This window comes from Drosophila obscura, unplaced genomic scaffold (assembly GCF_018151105.1).
Source record: "Drosophila obscura isolate BZ-5 IFL unplaced genomic scaffold, ASM1815110v1 contig_190, whole genome shotgun sequence".
In the NCBI taxonomy this organism is placed as follows: Eukaryota; Metazoa; Arthropoda; class Insecta; order Diptera; family Drosophilidae; genus Drosophila; species Drosophila obscura.
The window spans coordinates 277,999-297,579 of NW_024542779.1; the positions used below are offsets into that span (position 1 = coordinate 277,999).

The 19,581-nt window shown below is 47.8% G+C and overlaps 1 protein-coding gene across 3 annotated transcripts; it reads right to left on the reverse strand.

Moving 5' to 3' along the window:
- Window positions 1-2,451: 2,451 nt before the first annotated feature.
- LOC111071959 (probable calcium-binding protein CML12) lies at window positions 2,452-18,881 on the reverse strand. 3 transcript variants are annotated; one of them, XM_022363519.2, is made up of 6 exons: window positions 18,683-18,881; window positions 4,278-4,600; window positions 3,521-4,160; window positions 3,313-3,456; window positions 3,032-3,241; window positions 2,452-2,967 (listed from the first exon to the last, which is right to left on the reverse strand). In XM_022363519.2, exons 2-6 carry the CDS (start codon window positions 4,278-4,280, stop codon window positions 2,795-2,797), a joined length of 1,170 nt encoding a protein of 389 aa, XP_022219211.2. In that variant the 5' UTR covers window positions 4,281-4,600; window positions 18,683-18,881; the 3' UTR covers window positions 2,452-2,794. The 3 variants fall into 3 exon arrangements, with proteins under 3 accessions (XP_022219211.2, XP_022219210.2, XP_022219209.2); XM_022363518.2 differs by having other exon boundaries at window positions 4,278-4,597; window positions 18,663-18,881; XM_022363517.2 differs by having other exon boundaries at window positions 18,663-18,881.
- Between the last annotated feature and the right edge of the window lie 700 nt (window positions 18,882-19,581).

Below are 19,581 nucleotides of genomic sequence, written 5' to 3' on the forward strand. Positions count from 1 at the left end.
AACATATTGCCCAATATCCCCATCTCTTTTTGATGCCAGTTTAAGTATCCTTTCAATGGATTTCCTCTGCCTGATATATATGGACAAAGCGCTTCCTTTCCTTTCCTGCCCGCCCTGCACACAAAACGGAATTGGAATCGGAATTGAAAATGAAAACAGACCACCAGCCGCTGTTTGTCCTCCTCCTACGGGGAAATGCAAGTGAAAAATGGTTACACTCCATCAATCCGGAAACCGATTAGGGGTTGGGGGCTGACCAATGTTAATCAGTCAAAAGCAGCAGCAGCAACAACAACAACAGACACTGCGACTGCCTAATCGTTTATAATTGCAAACCAGAGACAAACAAAGAGACAGCAGGCCTCCCTCCGGTTGGACAGTGCAGTGCGGCAGGCACGCAGGCAGGCAGGCAGACAGTCAGTCACTCAGGCACGGCAGCTCGATTGTGCGACAAATCCAGGGCAACCTGCCAACCTGGATGGGGCCTGACAGCCACTTGAAACGTCGATTTAGTCGTTTTCAATTGCCAGGCAGCGGAAGCTGTGGGTGGAGTGGGTGAATGTGGCTGGGTCTGAGGGCATGTCATTGAGCCTGACTACAATTATGTGTATTTCAATTTGTTGGCTCTTCAGCCGCAGCCATCCCCGCAGCCCCTGCCATACTGCCATCAAACTGGTAGCCACTCATCATTCGGGGCCAGAGCCATTGGGGCAGCATGACAAAGCGCTAACAAAAACATTACGCACCGCAAACCGACAACAGAGACGGAATCACGACCGATGAGATACCCGGTAAGCGGTGGCTTCTGTGGCGAGATATTCAGTGCCCCTCAGCATGTGGACTTTGGGGGGAATGACATTGACATGTGGATTTAAGCATCCTCCACACAATGAGTTCCAAAGGAAACATCGCAGTCATGACTCATATGTGTGTGTGTGTGTTCCCTCGTCCGTTGCCTGTTGCACAAATATACCCCTTAGCTTACGATTGCCACGTGTAAACCAAACCAAAAGCAAACTAAAGCAAAGCAAAGCAAAAAAAACATTAAGTATACGCACCGCAAACGGGAGTCCCATTGGGTTTGTCATTCCATATGTGTGTGTGTGCCCCATCCTGTGTGTCCTGTGTGTCCCTCCAGCATCAACAGCATCATAATTCTGCTGGCAAAGCACTTGAGCACTGACCATTAACATGACTTTTGTCCACGCAGCTCCCCACCCAAGCCGCCCATACACAGACAGTCAGACAGCAGACAGAGTGGCAGAGAGGGGGTGGGATGTTTTGCTCCTGCTGTTATCGTTTGCCAGTTTTAGGGTTGCTTCTGGCTACCCACAGCTCGACCGCATCCTGCAAGCTGATGCTGTGCCACTCCCCAGTGTCCATTGTCCAGCCCCATTCAATATTTGTGCTCGTTGCGGCGATTGTGTCACGGGACGGGGCGAGGACTGAGGCTGAGGCTGAGACTGAGGCTGATTGGAGGGCCAACAGAGTGTATAAGCATCGGTAATATGGAAATTTTTGTTTAAAATTACAGCCAATTGTGGGCAAGGAAAGAGGAACAGATTGGTCCACAAAAGGATAACAAAAGGAAGGTCGGAATCGTCCAGGGCACACCAGTTCCCCCGTAAGCAACCCGCTGCACAAACAACAAAAATACCTTTATTTCGTGTGTAATTTTTTCAAATATTTCTTTTATTTATGATTTGGTTTTGATTTATTTTTTTGTTCGTTTTGTTTTTTTGTATTTTTGGTTTTTTATTAAGGGATTTTCGATTCGAGTTTTTTCGAGTGGATTAAAATTGTAAATCGTAAATTACATTAAATTGTTCGTTCAATAATTAAATATTTGTTCTTGTTCGATTACGATTTCGTTTCCGTTTTTGTTTCGATTCGATTTGATTCGATTTGATATTTGTTGCAGCAGTAGCTTTAATTGAGCAAATATTTCCTAATTAAATTAATTTATTTCGATATACGATGCTAGTCGAAAGATTGGCAAAGAGAGAAGGGCAATAACTATAGGGCGGTGGAGGAGGAGAAGGAGAAGGAGGGGTGGAAGTGGGCATAGGGGTTGGGTGGTGGGGGGTGGGACGCTTACAGAGGAGCGATACTTCAATGATATGTCTTGAAAGATACATACATAAGTATATAGTACATATGATAGGTATTATCTATTGTTTATTAGGGATAGATATACCCAGAGAGAGAGAGAGAGAGTTGCCACGAGTTGGGGCACTCGTGCTCGTGTGCCACACGTGCATGTAGATCGATTATCGTTATACATTAAGTAGATTGATTACTTTACTGGTACGTTACTTTGGAATTTCACAGAGTGTTAGGGGTGTGTGTGTGTGGTGTGGAATTCGATTATTCCATAGGCTATACGTATAATTATCATTTTGATTCGTAATTTGATTAGCTGTGCGTTCAGGCAATTTCATTTTTGAATTCGAGTTCCAATTCGAGTGAATGAATGAGACTTGAGTGAGACTTGCTTAGAGTTGCTTGGTAATATTGTTAAATCGATTTGTTATCGCTTCAGACTCGCCTAATTACGCCTATCGTACGTAATCGATGAGTGTCTAATTATTGCAGCGACGAGTCAATAAGTTATCGTTTTGAGTTGAGTATTTTAATGTCGATCGATATACCAACAACAGATGAGTAACCGATCAAGCTGTACGATCAAGCAGTCGAGTCATCGAGCCAATCCTCACTCGTCAATTCTACTCAATCGTGGCACTGCCCGCTGACCACACCTGACCCCGACCCCGGCCCCTGCCCCTGCCCCTGCTCAATCGTAGCTGAGCGAAATGGCCGACTTGGGCGTGGGCAGCGGCGATGTGGTGTTCTCCTCCTCATCGTCGTTCTCCTGCGAGTCCTCCGGCTCGCCCAGCGCATGCACGAACTCATAGAAATCGATGCGCCCATCGCCATCCACGTCCACCTCCTTGATCATGTCCTCAACTGTTCGAAAAGGTTCAATATGGGGATGGTTCATGGTAATGGGTTAATGGGAGCCACTACTTACTGTCCTCCTCGTCGAGGTCCTCGCCGAGACACTGCAGCACCGCCCGCAGATCGGAGGCGGTGATGTAGCCGCGATTGTGCTTATCGAAGACTCGGAAGGCATCGCGCAGCTCCCGCTCCTCCTGGTCGGCCGACGACAGGCCCGACTTGTCCTCGTACGTCATGTTCGACAGGATGTCGACAAACTCCTCGAAGCTCACGTTGCCATCGCCTGCAGAGGGACCAGTCAAGGGGAGCAGTCAGGGGGAGTAGAGCTGGCAACACAGAATGGCAGACACTCACCATCCACATCGATCTCCTGGAGCATCTCCTGCAGCTCCTCGACGCGGGCAAACTGTCCCAGGGAGCGCATCACGGTGCCCAGCTCCTCCTTGGTGATGCAGCCATCGCCGTCCTTGTCGAAGAGACGAAAGGCCTCGCGAAACTCTGCAAAAGCGGAATGGCATTGGTAACCAGGGGGTGTGTCACACCCTGTCACACCTTCACTCACCGCGCATTTGTCCCTTGGAGATGCAGCGACGCTTGTCCTGGTTCTCGCCGTCGCCGTCGCCGTCACCATCGCCCTCGCCCTCATGGCCATCCGGGTCGTTGTGCCCCGAATCCGGGGCATAGGAGCTGGAGCGCTGCGAGAACTGGCGGACTTTCGTTTTGCGCTTGCTCTGTGTACCCCCGCCCATGGTCAGCACCGGGCGGGGGCGAGCCACCTGGCGGGGCCGGGATGACTGCTCGTAGTCGTCGTAGTCGTCCTCCTCCTCATCGTAGTCGTACTCCTCTGCATCCTCCTCTGCATCCTCCTCCTCCTGCTCGAGTAAATTCCTTTGCGCGTAACTGACACGCTGCCGCCTCGTACCAGAGCCCACTCCGTCGCAGGAGCTGGAGTCCGTGTCCCCATCCGAGGGCCCAATGGCAGCGCTTCGTTGTGGTTCTTTCCTGCGTGGCCTCTGACGTCGCTGTGGCGCATCCCCATCGCCATCCCCGGCCTGTAGCACCGGCTCCTCCTCCTCCTCCTCTGTTGCTGCCTCCTCCGCCTGCGCCCCGGCCAGAGCCCCATCCAGAGGCTGGTCGGGGGCGCCAGCTGCGGAAGTCTGCTCCTCGTCGGGTTCGTCGCCACTGACGGCCGCGTTTCTCGTCTGAAAAAGAGCAGAAGAACATTGTAGGAGCTTCGTTCCACTGCTTGAATCCAGCAGGGAGGAGAGGAGCGGAGAGGAGCAGAGAGTACTCCTGCTGTGGTAACATAATATACTCACCATTAGCTGGCGGAATTCGCGGGCAATTGTTGAACCAGTTAAAAATTTATTAACTGCCGTGAAAAGTCGTTTTCCTTCCAATGTGGCGGCCTTCCGCTCGCTGCTGCGGCTCCACTTCAAAGAATCAGCCCAGCCACAAATCCCCCTAGCCTCACTGGGGGAGTCTGCTTCCGCTGCTGCTGCTGCGGCTGCGGTTGCTGCTCTCTTTCCAGCCTTTCCAGATGATACGACGATATCGGTCCGGTGTCGCTATTTTTTCGGGGGGGCGGCTCAACGATTATGCAAATTGGAACGCATTGAACGCACAGAACGAACGCCGCCTGCTGCAAAAGAGAGTACAGCGTGGTGGGGTAGGGGGTGGAGTGCCCAGCCCAGCCCAGAGATATGTTAATTAAGCGATTTCAAATTGAATGCCATTTGCATAACGGGCACGTTCCGCTGTTCTCCGATATAACGACCCCCACGTGACCAGAGAGCGACAAGTGGACACTCAGGACACTCAGGACAAACGGTGCATGGTACATGGAGAGGTATGTATAATCAGTCTAATAATCTATTTGATTGCCACACATTCATGTCATCCAGAGCAAAGCAGAGCAGAGGAGTGCAAAGCAGAGCAGTGCAAAGCAGAGGAGTGCAAAGCAGAGCAGTGCAAAGCAGAGCAGCGCAGAGGCGATGCTAATTAAACCAATTAATGTCAAGTGAAGGCTGAAGTGAAGTGAAGGCACCTTTTGGACAAGGTATTTCCCAAAAGAAAAGAAAAATATAAATCTATGAAGGAATCTTCCGATCTGGATGGATAACGACTGATATTCAGGGCAGCAGCAGCAGAACTGTTAACATACCAGCTGAACAGCCTGTAGCCGCTACCTGTTACAGTGCACTGTTAGCGCTCTCTGAGAGCGGGCTCGCGTTCGCTCTCGCTCTCACGATCCAGACAGCTTTCGAACGGCATTTGCTTGTGAGTCAGCACTGTTTATTATCTGCACTTTGGACTTTGGAGAATTCATGAAGGAGCACGAAGAAGTAGCAAAACAAAATCAAATCTAGTAGTCCCTGGATGTTCCTGCCATTTGGCCTCAGTGTTTGCATTAGTTTTGGTTTCCCTTGCTACACATTGAACAAGGAAAATTTTTAGTTTTTAGTTTACGTTTACGTTTCGGAATTTCGTCTAGCCCCAAGATGAGCACCACAAGTTCGCGAGTGCTGCTGCAGAAATCGAAGCGAGTCACCATGATGATTCGCGTTTATGAGGAGAGGATCTCCCAGCAGACACCCCAGTCAAGGGGCATGGGTGTGCCCAGCCCGAAGGCCAAAAAGCTGCTCTTCTACCAGCAGATGGAGCAGACACTGGCAATGGGAGATGGCAGCAAAGTCCAGAAAGTGGAACAAACCAAGGAGGAACAGGAGCAGGAGCAAGAGCAAGAGCAGGAGCAGGAGCAAGAGCAGGAGCAGGAAGCAGTAACGAAGGCAGAAGAGCAGGTGCCACAGCAGAAGACGAAGAACAAATGGCTAAGCCTGTCCACGCTCTGGTGAGTAGTTGCACCTTGGCTGGAATACGTAGATACGATTCGGTTATAAACCTATGTGTTTCCCGCTCATAAGCTCACTGTTATTGGACATCCTGCCCGGTGTGCTTATCGTAGTTGTCCATTAACCGCTTAACGTGCCATTTGAATGGAAATTGATAAGAAATCCTAACCATCAGCAAACCGGTCAAACTACTGAAGAAATTGAAGATACCCTGCGGCAAGGGATGCCATCCGGAGAGCGATTAAACCCGGAGACGAAACCGAAGCGGGAACCGATGAATCGTTTGAGCTGTCATATTATGTTTCATCATTCTGATGCACCCGCCATGAAGCAGCCCCGCAGCCCTTTGACCAGGGCTCTCGCTGGACATCTGGACACCTGGATCCCCGGGCTGTAGCCCCGCAATCAAGATCCCAAATAGAATCCAAAAAAGTGAACAAAATTACCCACATAAAGCTTTTCGCTCTCTCTCTCTCTCTCTCTGTTTCCATCCCTTTGCCAATTTTTCGTAATATTTTTTACTGCAAGTGAAAACTTTTTACGCCGATTGAATAAAAAAAAATGAAATAAATGTTGAAAATGCGAAAATGCACGGAAAAATTAAGTTTAATCCGATTATTGCATGGGACAGAGACAGCGACAGGGGCTGGGACAGGAACAGGACTTTCGCTGCCGCGGAATTAAAATTGCATTTCGATTGCCTCTGTGTGTGGCAGCATTTTGAAGTTTATACCCTGCCAAATGGGGCTGCAGGACTCTGAGGATGGTTTGCCATATCCCATAGATATCGGTAGCGAAGCTTCGGTCTTTCGAGCGAGCAGAATGAAGCAGATGGTGTTGGCCAAGCGGAAGGATGCGGCCGGCATGGAGGAAGTAGGATTGGCGGCAGGGGCAATCAGGCCACATGCCACATGACCACACATGCGGGTGCATTGGTATGGGATGGCCTCCACATGCGGCACTGCAGACCGCAATTTAAATGCACGAAAAGGAAGTGCCAAGGCGTGAACAAGGACGCTGCCCGAAGGCGATAGGGGTGCATGCAGGCAGGCAGGACGCGCAGAGAGCACAGGGAGGACAGTGGAGGCGGAGGCGGAGGTGGAGGTGGAGGTGTGCGCCCAAGCAATTTCATATTTAAATTTCATCGCAGCTAAAGCTGATCCAGCACCCACACGCACATTTAATCAGCATTTAACGTTAACTGCTCCATTAAGCCAATGACGTGAGTGCAGTGCTGTGCCGTGCAGTGCATGCGGAAAGGGGCTGAACGATAACGATTGAAGGGGAAGTGCCAGGGACAGCCAGGGATGGATGCACAGGAAGCTGTGTGGCTGCGATCCTACGAGTCTCTATGGCAGCGCATTATTCATTCACTCCAGGCACTCACTCTTCGTGGCTGCATTCATTTACTTCATTGCCCTGCCATGTTCTTCATTAGCTCCTGCCTCAATCCCATTCACATTCAGTCTGCTGGTTAGCTTAGCCATTTGCATTCCCATTTCTGTCAGTGTGCAGCTCCCATGCTCCCTTTTTTCGCTCCAGTTTAATCCCCCGTTCTCCGACGTTGGAGTTGCGGGCAAAACTTTCTGACATGAACTAAATGAAGACACAACTTTCAACCTGCTCCATTCATCCCTCATCGCAGCAGGAGTCTGAGGTTGGAGTAGTACTTCCCATCCCGTCCCATCACAGCCAGGCGACAAATGCGTTGCTCTCCGTAACTTTTTGTTAGTTTTGTGTCTCTCCTCGCAACCGTCAGACCATCAGAGCATCAGACAGATGTTCCACCAACCCCACAGAGAGTAGGGCCACTGAGGCGAGGCGGGACTGGGCGGACAGTCCTCAGACCTCAGTCCTAGACTGTGGAGTAATCAACATTTGATAAATGAAATAAAGTTAATGTGCAAAGTTTTTAATAGATTTGAACATGGCGCCGAGTCGACCGAACGCCTCACTTTGACGTGGAACTGGAAGTGGAAAGCGCGGCCGGGAAAGTGCGGTGAAAACAGACAGTGGGAAAGATAAAGCACAAGAAAAGTTAATAAGTAAGCCACAAAGAAGTTGGCGAGCCGCAGCTGTGTGTGTTGGGATTGTTGCAAGGGGATCAGCGCCCATCCCTCTCTCCTGTGGCTGCCACTAAGCCACCCTTAGTTAGCACCCTCTGACGGGAGCCGGAACCGCACCGCAGTGGCAAACATTTAAGCTTTCGACCAACAGCTCAAAAAAGCGTAAACCGAAACCGCAAAATGTTTTTGGCACACATTTTATTGTTTAATTTGAATTCTTTCCCTGCCTCCAGAAGGGGTTCGGCGCCTGTGGGTGGTGGCGCATAACCGCAGTTGTAAATGGATTACAACACTCACATTCCCCACGCCCACTCCCACCCCCTGCCCTGCAATGCAATCAATTAAGGAGAAGCGACGAACGACAAAACAGAAACAAAAATAACATTTTGCCGTTTGTGGAACGCCGCGTATACGCTGCGTATGCGTTATGTTTGCATGCCACAGCAGAAAGCAGAAGGGGGAGAGCAAAGAGTAGAGGCAACAGTGGGAGGCTGTGCGGGGAATATTGGCAAAATATTGGAAGCAGAATTCTCATTAAAAAAAAAACCCCGAAACAAGATTGGAAGACACGAAGCTATGGATACTCCTCGTAGAATGCAAGTTGATGGCTTTAACTGGACTAAGGCTAATGGGAAGCCCCTAAAGAATGGAAAATATTCAACTAAATGGCTTCGAAAGTGAATCTTTGATTGTTTTCGACATCTGTCAAAAGAATCAGCGGATAGAATGAAACTTCATAGAATTTGGATACACTCTGAACGTAAAGGGGGATAGTGCTGGCAATAGTGCTCTTCCTCCTTTTCCTTTTCTGAAACACCTCTTGGATTATCTGGGGACGTTTGCTCAGAATCGTCATGCCCTCTGGCGTGGAGGGTATCAAAGCATCGAGCAGTCCAGTACAAAGTTTACGCATAAATCAAACAAAACAAAACAAAACAAAACAGAACAAAAAGAAGGGAAACAGGGGCGGGCCGTGCCAGGCCAGGCGGCACGCGTTAGAGTGGGTAAACTTATGTGTTCTTGGACTCTGTACCACCCCCTGTGGCACGCCCACCAAGCACGTAAATATTTGGTTGTGCAATAAAAAAAATTTAGCAACGTAAAACGAGACGAAGGCAAAACCAGAATCGAAAGCAAATACATCGATGTGAGAGAGAATGTGGCAAGGAGAGTGGAAAGGAAAAAACGTGCACCAAATCCAGTGGCAACTGTGGATGGTTTTTCATTGGATTGGGAAGCCCTATGGTCATGCTGTGGGTCTCTCCCGATATCCTTTTACTGGCTTGCAATCTTTTCGTGCACAAATTTCGAGAGCAATTCCATCCGATAGAGCAGCTCCCACTCGGGTTATCTGTGGAGCGTATTCCCAGACATCATTGCATGCTCTTTTATGGTGGGTATTCAAATGCGATTCCCATGTTTAATCACTCCCCTATTAGTGGCTCTCTGCCGCGCTTCGGGGTTCCCTTCGCTTCCCCCAGCTGTGGCGTGGCTGTGTGCCAGCTCCTTAAATAATTTATATGCCACTTGCCGCATGCTGCATGGGCAAAAAGACCAACGAAAGTGCCATGAATGCATATGCATGATAATCAAGTGGCGACGTTGCGGTCCACTCTCTGGCATCCCGCCGCCCTCTCGCTGCACCCAACACCCCCACCCCCACTAAAATTACTCGGCACTATCTAGTCCTCTATCTTCTACTCCCACACACACACAGCCATGTCACTGCTTTCTCCCCGTACTCCCACAAGCCATCACGCAGGCAGAGTGCGAATGCGTAGCATACTTTCCAGTGCAAATAGCTCTCGTTCTGCTCCCCAGCTGTATCTGCTGTGTGTGTGCGTGTGTGTGTGTGTGTGTGTGCGTGCTAGCGTGCGCTAGTGTCTGTGCGTGCTTGATTCTGCCTATGTTTAGTTCGTTAGTCACAGTCGCACAACAGCAAAACCAACAAGCGGGCGAAATTATAGCCACGAGAGGCGATGCCTTGGATACCCTGTCAAACCCATTCAAAAGTGAACATGGCCGTGGTTTTATCACTCTGCATCCCAGTTATTGGTGGCTACTCCAAAGATGGCCACATCGTCCAAAATGCTGTCCTCTTCCGCTGACCTCAATTACATTTAAATCTGTCTAATTGAACAAGGCCACAATCCGTTCCTCTAGTTGAGTCTTTTTTTTTTTCCCCCCCCCCCCCCCCCTTTTTTTTTTTTTTTTTTTTCCCCCCCCCCCCCCCCCCCTTTTTTCCCATTCCAGTGGAACTTGCACTTGACTCGCAGCCGGAAATTAGTCAGAACATCCCAAGGCCCAAAACTTTGGAGCAAACTTCGGGCTTCGCAAAAGAAAATGAAAAAAACCCAATTGAACTTGGCGTGGAATGCGCAAACAGTAAGTCAAAAGCGAAAGTTTCTGGCCACAAACTTGGCTACTTTGCCTTTTGCCCACTGTCCGAGTGCAATCAGAAAGTTTGGCCGCCTTTGTGGCTGGGAAATGATCCCCAAAAGGCTGGCCAAATGGCAAAAGAAACTGCATCGCAGTAAAGGTAGTAGAGGCAGTAAAGCCGCACAGACTGATGGGATAAGCTCGCACACCCCCCGAATAATTAGTTCTGTGTTCTGGCCATAAAGGTATGCAGGTATACGACATGCCAATGTACCCCAAGTGGAAAGTCGGTTGGGGGTCGGACAGTACACTGGAAGTCAAAGTGATCTAAATCTTAAACCGCTACCATATTTTGCTTTAGGAAAAAGGAAAGGGCAAATAAGCAAATACGTTACGAGGTTCTTGAAGCCGAATTATATTTCACGGCATAATCACAGCACAGTTCTGAGATCGGTTTAAAAGTAGCAAAAAAATATTAAAAAAATAAAAAATAAATGGAATGCCTTAAAGTGCATTAAAGTTTCTTGGTGTTCGGTTGGTTATGGTTGACTAGGATACGACTAGAGTGCTGCCCGCTGTAGCAAGTCAAAGGAGCTCCACAATTGCATTTAAGGCCTCGTAATACTTTCAGCATGAACATGAAATAAACGGAAACACAATAATTACAATGAAAATAAAAACAAAATAAAACAAAACAAAAGAATACAAACAAATATAAATGTAATGACAGGGAGATTGGAGGATGGGAGAATGAATCGAGGGCTGGTTGGATCACAACTCACGAGTTTCTTCTCTGTGCCCACGCGTACAATTTGGGTAATGCGCTCGATGGGCGTCTTCTCCAGCGGATTGCTGAACATCGTTTGGCCCGACTGGGGCTTCCTTTGCTTGTCCTGATTGTGCTTCGCCTGCTCCTCCTGCTCCCGTATGGCCTTCATCAGGGGGCACTCGGTGGGCAGCTCATCCTCGGGATCCACTTTGCGGCGGCGCCTTTTCGATTCGGGCAGTGGTATGGGATACTTGAGCCTCCAATCAGTGTCAGCGATGGCACAGTCCAGCCCCTTCAGTGGCTCGAAGCACAAGTCAAAGTTGGGATCATCGGGCTCCAAATGGACGATCGACCGGTCGGAATTCCTCCGGACCCATGCCCTCGAACCACTTGGCTTGCAGTGAGACGCGGCTTTTGTGAAATATTTTTGGGATTTCGTCCATTTAATGTCGGTATGAGTGCTGGGAATGTGCGGAATGGGGGGTGGTGGGTGGATTGTGTAAATGCTAAATGAAAATAAAAAGCAACATAAAAGCAAACAAATTCAAATAAATAATGAAAATTAAAAGAAATAAACGGAAGACAGTTAAATGGCGACGCCCTCCACTCAGATGACAAATGACCGAGGAAATGTGAGAGACTTTCTCCCAGTGAGACAAGTTTCGCCCACGCAAACGAAACTTGAAGCAAAGGACACAAATTACCAAAAAATGTGAGGGGCGCTAACGAAGCAGGGTATACCCCCGCATTGGAGCATCGCCACGAATGAAGCAATTGCGGGGCCACCGCTCTGCCAAATGGTCATGCCCATGTCCGAGGGTAACGTACGCAGGAAGGGGAAGACCTCCCCCCCCATCCCACATATGCAAATGAGAATGCATGACACGCGGGTGCTCCGCCATTTAGATGCTTGTCTTTTTTATGTTGTTTTGCAGGGTATGTGCCGTGGAAGGTATGGGTCCCAGTGTCGATTCAATATACTCCCTCTGCCACACTCCGCACTGATGGTGCTGCGGGGGAAGGTTCCTTTTACAAGTGCTGCTGCTGCCTCTGTTGCTTTTACGGTTGCTCCCTCAGTTGCTCCCTCTGCTCTTCCTCTGTTTTACTCGTTCTGCGCTCCTTTCTGTTGTTGCTTTTAGTTTTGTTTTCTGCTGCTGTTTTTTTATACTGTTGCTCTTCTTCGTTGCCTGTTCCCTGATTCTGCTGCTGCTGCTGCTGCCGCTGCTTTTCAGTCCCACTTTCTGCCAGCTCTTTGATGCCGGAATGGGACAAAGCGCTCCGCTTAAGCCTTTTATTCTGCGCCTCTTTGCGTACACCATCCCAGCCCCACACCTACGCACGCCGCCACTTCAACCAGAGCAAGGTGTGTTTAATGCAAGGTGGGGGAGCCAACAATACACCCTCCCTGGCTTAAATATCAGAGCTTGTAGTGGGGCTGCTCGCTGCTCGCTGCTTGGCTGCTCTTTCAAATTTACATTCTCTGTGTTCGCTTCATCTATTTTGCGTATTCATCGCGAACATTTACATGCGTTTTATTATCTCTCTCTCTCTCTCCTCCCCTCTGCACTGCTCCCACTCTGTCACTATACTTTGGCCCAACCTTAACCCCTGTTTCGTTACATATTCAAAGGCTTTGGGCCGCCACCTCCTTCTGCCTGCCTGCCTGCCCGAACACACATTTCTGCCAAGTGGATTTGTTGCGTTTCCTTTTGGGTTTTTCGAGTGCCCCACTGTGTGCCTGGTTGTGTGCGCGTGTGTGTGTGTGCTGGTGTGTGTGTGTGTGTGTGTGTGTGTGTTTTTGGGGCTTATTTTAATATCAACATATTTATGATGTGTTTGAACACAAAGAAAGCCAGTGGGTGGAAATGGTACTTGAGATTCAAGGGATGGAAATATTGTTGAATTTATGTGCGAGCATGTGGAGCCAGAGTATACCCCTCATAAGACCCATATACCACATTTATGGCAAGTCCTCTAATGGAGGGCTCTGCTCCTCACCCAGCAACCACATTGGATGCCACCCCCTGTGAGCCTGACCCTGACCAGGACCATTTTCCCAAATTAAAATCAAAATTTGTGGGGCGAGTTGGCAAAGAAATCATGGAAATTATTGTACAGGCAGCCACAGTGCACTCCTCAGCACTGTTTAAATCATTTTCTCATCTGCCATCGCCTTCCTGCTGCTGCTTCTGCTTCTGCCTGAGATGTCAAATGGCCATTGCTGTCTGTCGGGCCATTCCTTATGCATGCAAATCTCAAAATCCCCAAGTGCAGTCAAGTTTTCGTTGTCTTTTTGTCTTGGGCTCCCCTGATAAATTATATACAAGACATTTCCATTTCCCATTTCCTCCACCTGCCCACCTCCCCGCTAAAAAGATGCCTGACAGCTTCAGACTTTTGACTTCCGACTTCAGACTTCAATGAGTTTCCCCGTCTGACTGACTGAGTGACTGAATGACTGAGTAACAACTGTCTGAGCGATGAGTGTGGAACCTCTACAGCCGCAAACCTCAAAAGGGAACAATGCGGGGCAGACCAATTAATTTTCCAGGCCTCAAAATTAACAGCAAGGCGAATATGAGATTTTTTATGGGCAAACATTGGCGTTCGATTAAGAGGGGGGGTGGGGGGCCCGCGGACCTCTACAGCAAAAATAACGACTTGTGGCTTTTTATGGCCACACATGGTGAGTGGGGAATTGGTCAGTTTTATGGCTGTGGGAAATGTGGCAAATATGCAAATTTCTATGCCAATCATCCCATTATCGATATTATCGATAGGACAGGATAATCGATTATCTCTCGATGAATGGGCACTCAGTTTATGTTTGTGTATGATCCACAGATTTGACGATTTTGTAGCCTGCTTTATGTTGGCAGGCAATCGATTGGCTAGCTATGATAAGCGATAACATATCGATTGCTAGGGTTGGCTACGCTTGGCTACGGTTAGTTCTGAACCTAAAGGACTCTTTTAAGGCATCGACTAATGGATGGTAAATCCTCGTGACATTAATTATTGATATTGGCCTTGCTCCTTTTCTGTGTAAATCCCCGTTGGGGCTTTTGGGGGTAACCACTCGGATTACACTTTGCCGAAAATATGCTAGGAATGTTCTTTCCTTTCTCCGGTTGTTGCTTGTTCGCTCCTGCCCCTGTCCCCCGTCCCCCGTCGCCACCACTGCGTTCTACTGTGGCTGTTGCTGTTGCTGTTGCTTTTTCGCTCTGCATTTTCTTTGTCGCCGTCGGTTATTGTTGCCAGTTTTCCCCAACAATGCAGCAGCAGTGGCAGTGGCAGCGGCCCCCGTAAAGGACAACATGAAACATGCTGAAGACCTTGTGGGGGTGGCATGGGTATGGGACATGAATACGGACAGGCGAGGCCAACGTCAAGCGATGTCCCCCATGTCCCCCAACGCCCGCCACCCTGCTGTCATTGTGTTGCAGGCTGCAGTCTTTTTTTTTTTCTCGGAAGCAGCAGCTGGCAGCAGTAGCAGCAGCAGCAGCAGCAGCAGCTTACCTGGACCGGGACAGGAAATGGCCAACAGCTTATTGCATAACCCACAAGCAATGGCAATGCGGCCAGGCCGGGATTAGAGCTCGCCCCTCGCACCCATTCAATCTGTCCCCTCTCCTCACAGGCAGCAGGAAATATGTTAAGTTGCAGACTTCATTGCGGGGAATGCTTCGAGACTCAATCAAGTTGATAGCGGTAGAGCAGGCGGAGCAGGCGGCAGAGCAGGAGGCAGGAGGGAGGCCTGGGCTTTGTGGCGGCTCTTTGTCGGCTCTTAAAAGTTATCCAATGCAATGGAGAAACTTTTTGCCATTCGCACCGAAAGATTTTCGCAACTGGAAATTCTTCCACTTTGCTGCCTTCGAAAGGCATTCGAGTAAAATATTTCGACATGTGCCCGGCTCTGTGTGTGCATTTCTTTGCTTGACACACACACACACAGACACACACACACACACAGAAAGAGACAGAAGGAGAGAACGAGAGAGATGGAGAGAGACACATGCACACGCATCTGGGGCGACAAGTTGCAACTTGATCCAATTCATTAAATGAAAATTATATTTTATGATTTAAATTGCATTTTCCTGGAGCCCTGTCTGCCAAGCAAAAGCAAACGGAAAGGCACAAGCAGAAGCACAGGCGAAGGCATCCACTGCATTGATATGCCATATCGCATCGCATCGCATCGCATCATGTGTGCATCGTCAGTGGAGTCTGAAACGGGGCCAGGGGCCTGCCTCCAGCCGCCAGTCGCCACCCACTGCTGCGCTTATCTAGTGCCAAAGGCAATGAATCATTGCGCCGACCCAAGCCTGGTGAGAATTTCTCTGCAGTGCACTCACTCGTGTGAATGCAGGCGGAAGGTATAACGAATCTGTTCTTAATCAGGATAATCGCAGGATGTGTGCCAAAGGCATCTACAGCTGGCAGCCTTCTATGACAGGCTGGCTCCCTTACTGTGACTATAAACGTGATCGGAGCAGCATCTCCTCTCCTAGCTCTAGTTCCAGTATCGTTTAAAACATTCTTAATTATGTTTTAACAGCTGCTCCTTCCGCTGCTCCTTCCGCTGCTTTGCCTTCTATAAACCTCAATAATTAAACGGTAGCCCCACAAAGTCAACGCATAAGCTGCCAAAAAATAAGGAGAAAAAGTAAAAAAAACCGAGCAAGGAAAAGGCAAAAGCAGCCGAAAAAAAGAAATAAAAATAAAAGGTTTTCTTAAAGGAGTTTGAGTGTTCTTTTTTTTTTGGGGTAGCGGAAAAACAATTTCAACTTGTTAAGCTTTCGGTGCGTGTGTGTGTGTGTGTGTGAAGGGGATGAATCTGAATTGGAGAGCTGAAGATGGAGCCCTCGAGGGAAACAAAAATGAAAATGTAAACTTTCCCATAGCCAGCTTGTGGCTGCTCCCTCCCCCCTCCCCTACCCCTCCCTCTCTCGCACTGTTTGCTCTAGCGATCATTTTATGTGCGAGGTCAATCATTTGTCATATTTCAGCAGCACCTCTGCCTGCCGTTTTGTGCACGCTTGATTAATGTTTTGTATTTACGCGCCGCGCTCTTTGTGTAATTTCTTTTTGGCCAGCGAGAAACTATTTCCGGTTCCGGCTGTTGGGGCATCCGTTAACATTTGCTTTGCTGTGCTGTGTGACCCCCTTTCCTTCCCGCCTTCCTTCTCGCTACATTTCCTTTAATTGCTTCCGCCTGCAAATGCATTGCTCTCGCAGAGCCACAGTCTAATCGTTCCAATCTACAAATTATATAAGCCTTGACAAATGTCTCTCTCTCTCTCTCTCTTTGTGTCTCCCCTCCACAGACTTCCGCTTGGTGTGGGAGCCCCCAAAAAGTATGCTACAAATTTTGACAGACTGACAGCTGAGGCCATCAGCGACGTGAACATGGACGTGGGTCTGTCTGTCTCTCTCCCTCTCTCCCTCTCGTAAAAAAGTCCCCCAATTAGGGATGAACGCATGCCCCCAGTGTACCAATCACGATCACGACTGAGATTAGAGTCCTGTCTGCAGTGCGGCTGACTACAAAGTTTTAAGCCATTTCCGAAAGTTTTTATGGCATGAAAGTCTATTCCAAATTATTATTTAGGGGATAAATGCCATGAATCGATTACCATTCCATCTAGTTTGAAACTTTTCTTGAGTTCTCATTCCATTCGTGATTTTAAAGCTGTCCCCCAACTAACTCTCGTGACTCTTCTCAGACCTCACGGCCATCTCTGGACGGGCAGGGGCACGGGCACGGCCATCGGGCTTAGGTCAGCACAAAGCCAGTCGCGGGACTTGGCCTGCAATTAACGCAACAAGATTTGATCCCTGCCCCGAGTGCCTCGCACCTCCCACCTTCTGCCGCCCTGCTTCATCTTGGCCACTTTCTTGGGCCGCTTTCTTGATTGTATTTGGTGTAATTTTTAATTAGCTGCTTTGCTTTCGTTCCAGACCCTCCCCTGGCCGGGCTAATTGCCTTTTTCGCCCACTCCGGATCAAGGGCACCACGACATGTGGCCCAAAGTGGTTGGGATCGAGCGGCGGCGGCACCCTCGACCAGTCCCAGTCCCCAGTCCAAGTCACAGGCAGACATTTTTTAATTTAATAAAACTGTCCGCACAATAATTAGCTCCAGTGCGAAAAAAATCTGGAATGGCAGTCAATATTTCATCCGCTGCGCCCCCGGGGAAATGGCTTTTCCCCGCTCCCACGCTCTCTCTCGCTGCGGCATGTCAATACATTTCCGTATTTACATTTCCGCACTTTTTTTTTTTTTGACAGTCTGTAATTCGGTTTGAGAAACTGCCACTGACATTGGAGCTTGATTAAATTTGAATATTTGAATATGCAAGCGGGAATGAGAGCTTGCCAGATGCTCGGGCTCGGGCTCTGGCGATGGCCACTCAAAGGTTTAAGAACTAGAATAATATGTATATATATATATAAAAAATATATCCTGCAGAATCTTGAGAATTCACTTCAGTCCCAGGGCAGCTTTAATATTTTGTTAGTTGAAAAATGAACAAAAGTTGGCAGAGTTTGTTGCAAGACAGCGAATTTCACACTCAAAATAAGTTTCATTGTATATTTATTATGTATGAAATGGGCTATATTAAATGGTTAAAGAGTATTTGTATAGTAGCTTTTTAGTTGATATAAATAGGAAAATAATATGAAGATATAGTAAATCGATTTATCACATACATACATACATATGTACATATCTATGGAGGGATTATATGGTGGCAAACATACTCGTATATTATGTACATAAAAGCAGTTCATAAACTTTTTCCTTGATGTCTTAGGGGATCAAAGAGTAAAATTTACTCATAAACTACACCACTTATGGGCATGTTATAGCAAATCAATTCAATCATTTCTTAAATAATTGCACAGAATAACTGCTGAAGTTTGATTTGCACCTATAATCTTTCTGATCATTCACACACCATTCGTTCAGCTTTATAACTGTTGAACTGAAACGAGAAACTATTACTGCTGCTACTCAGCTAAAATAAACTGCTTGACACTTGCCTTCCGAAACTGCTTGTTTTCTATGCTTTGTCTCGCTCACACCGACGCTGCGGTACTTTTTTTTGTCAAGCAGGTCAAAGAATGTGCCAGAATGTTGCAGTTCATTCAAGGATCACCAATAAGAATTATAAGAGGATGCTAATATAAAATCAGCAGAGGAATCCACAAATCTACCGATCGGGAATACATCATATACAGCCGAGTAGGATCCGATCTGCCAGCTAGAAACAATTTGGGCGCCTTTTTCTAAGAGCATTCACATACACACACTCATACAAATACAAGTAAAAAATGCAAACATTCACGGACAGCGTCAGAGAGCGGCATTTCAGCCAAAACAAACCCAGAGACAGGCCTGGCGGAACCGCCATCGGCGGCACGGATAAACAAACAGACGAGCGGAGAATGCAATAAGAGACAGCGGCGAGCTCGACTTATTGCTTCCACATGTCTCTCCCTCTTTTGGCACTGCTTTGGTACAGGGCTTGGTGTCCCAAAAAACACAAAAATGTGGCACACAGCCACGCACACAGGCCGCCACACACGCACTTGAAAAAAATTGTAAATATTTTTGAATGAGGAGCTTACACGGAGTTTTGGACACGCACTCGAGAAATCCCACTGCTCAGACTAGGACCAGACGCGGCGACAATGGCGAGCGAACTAACTGTAAAAACAGACGCCAGCGTGGCCGTAAAAGCTGCACGGCGTAAATACCCCGCCGGAAGAGCACAAAAATCCGTAAAAATACGCGCAATCACACCAACTGCAGACCTGTCGGCCCTTAAATGACTTGTATAAATCGACTATGGTGCGGATTTCACCAATATTTTGTTAATTACACTATGTTTTAGCAGATATATATACTCACGTTTACTTGTTTTGTCAATTATCCACTCAGCCGACGGCTAACGTCACTCTTCGATTCAAAATGGCCGCGCCTGCAAAATGCTGCAAAAGCACTAGCGCGTCTTTCTGGAAAATACCACTCATAAACCTACGTCAGCTGTTCCCAGGCGCCAAAAAAGTACATCTAAAAATAATTTCAAAAATCTCAATATGTATCAATATACTTTTTTTTATGAAAAATATGTTTGTATCATATAATATTTATTTCAAAAAAAGAATCATCGATATTCATATACACAAATACGCTGACATCAATTCTCTGCGCTGGATAAATGAATATGCACGATTTTAAGCCCCGTCTAAACGGGTTGGCAGCACTTTCTTGTAAAATTAGGGACTGGCAACTCCGTTTGGCACGTTGTTCATATATTCGTTCTAGAAGGAAAAGGATTTGACAGTTGTAGTAGGCGATGCCGAGGACAAATTCGAGCTAGAAATTCACTTAAAGAAAATTCATACGGACTCCGCATTACGGAGCTGATTTTCAATCTGAACGGTAGTTTCTAAAGTGATAACTAGAAAAGTTCGCAAGCAGAAAACTTGGGTTCAAAATTAAATTTCATTTCAAATCAACGAAACGAAGACAAAACAATTGCAA

What these genes read in the sequence shown, in the direction of transcription:
- LOC111071959 (XM_022363519.2), bottom strand. An exon ending in CCAGGAGATCGATGTGGATG is followed by an intron (nt 3,242 to 3,312) that starts GTGAGTGTCTGC and finishes GTCCCTCTGCAG; the next exon opens with GCGATGGCAACGTGAGCTTC. An exon ending in GGACCTCGACGAGGAGGACA is followed by an intron (nt 2,968 to 3,031) that starts GTAAGTAGTGGC and finishes CTTTTCGAACAG; the next exon opens with TTGAGGACATGATCAAGGAG.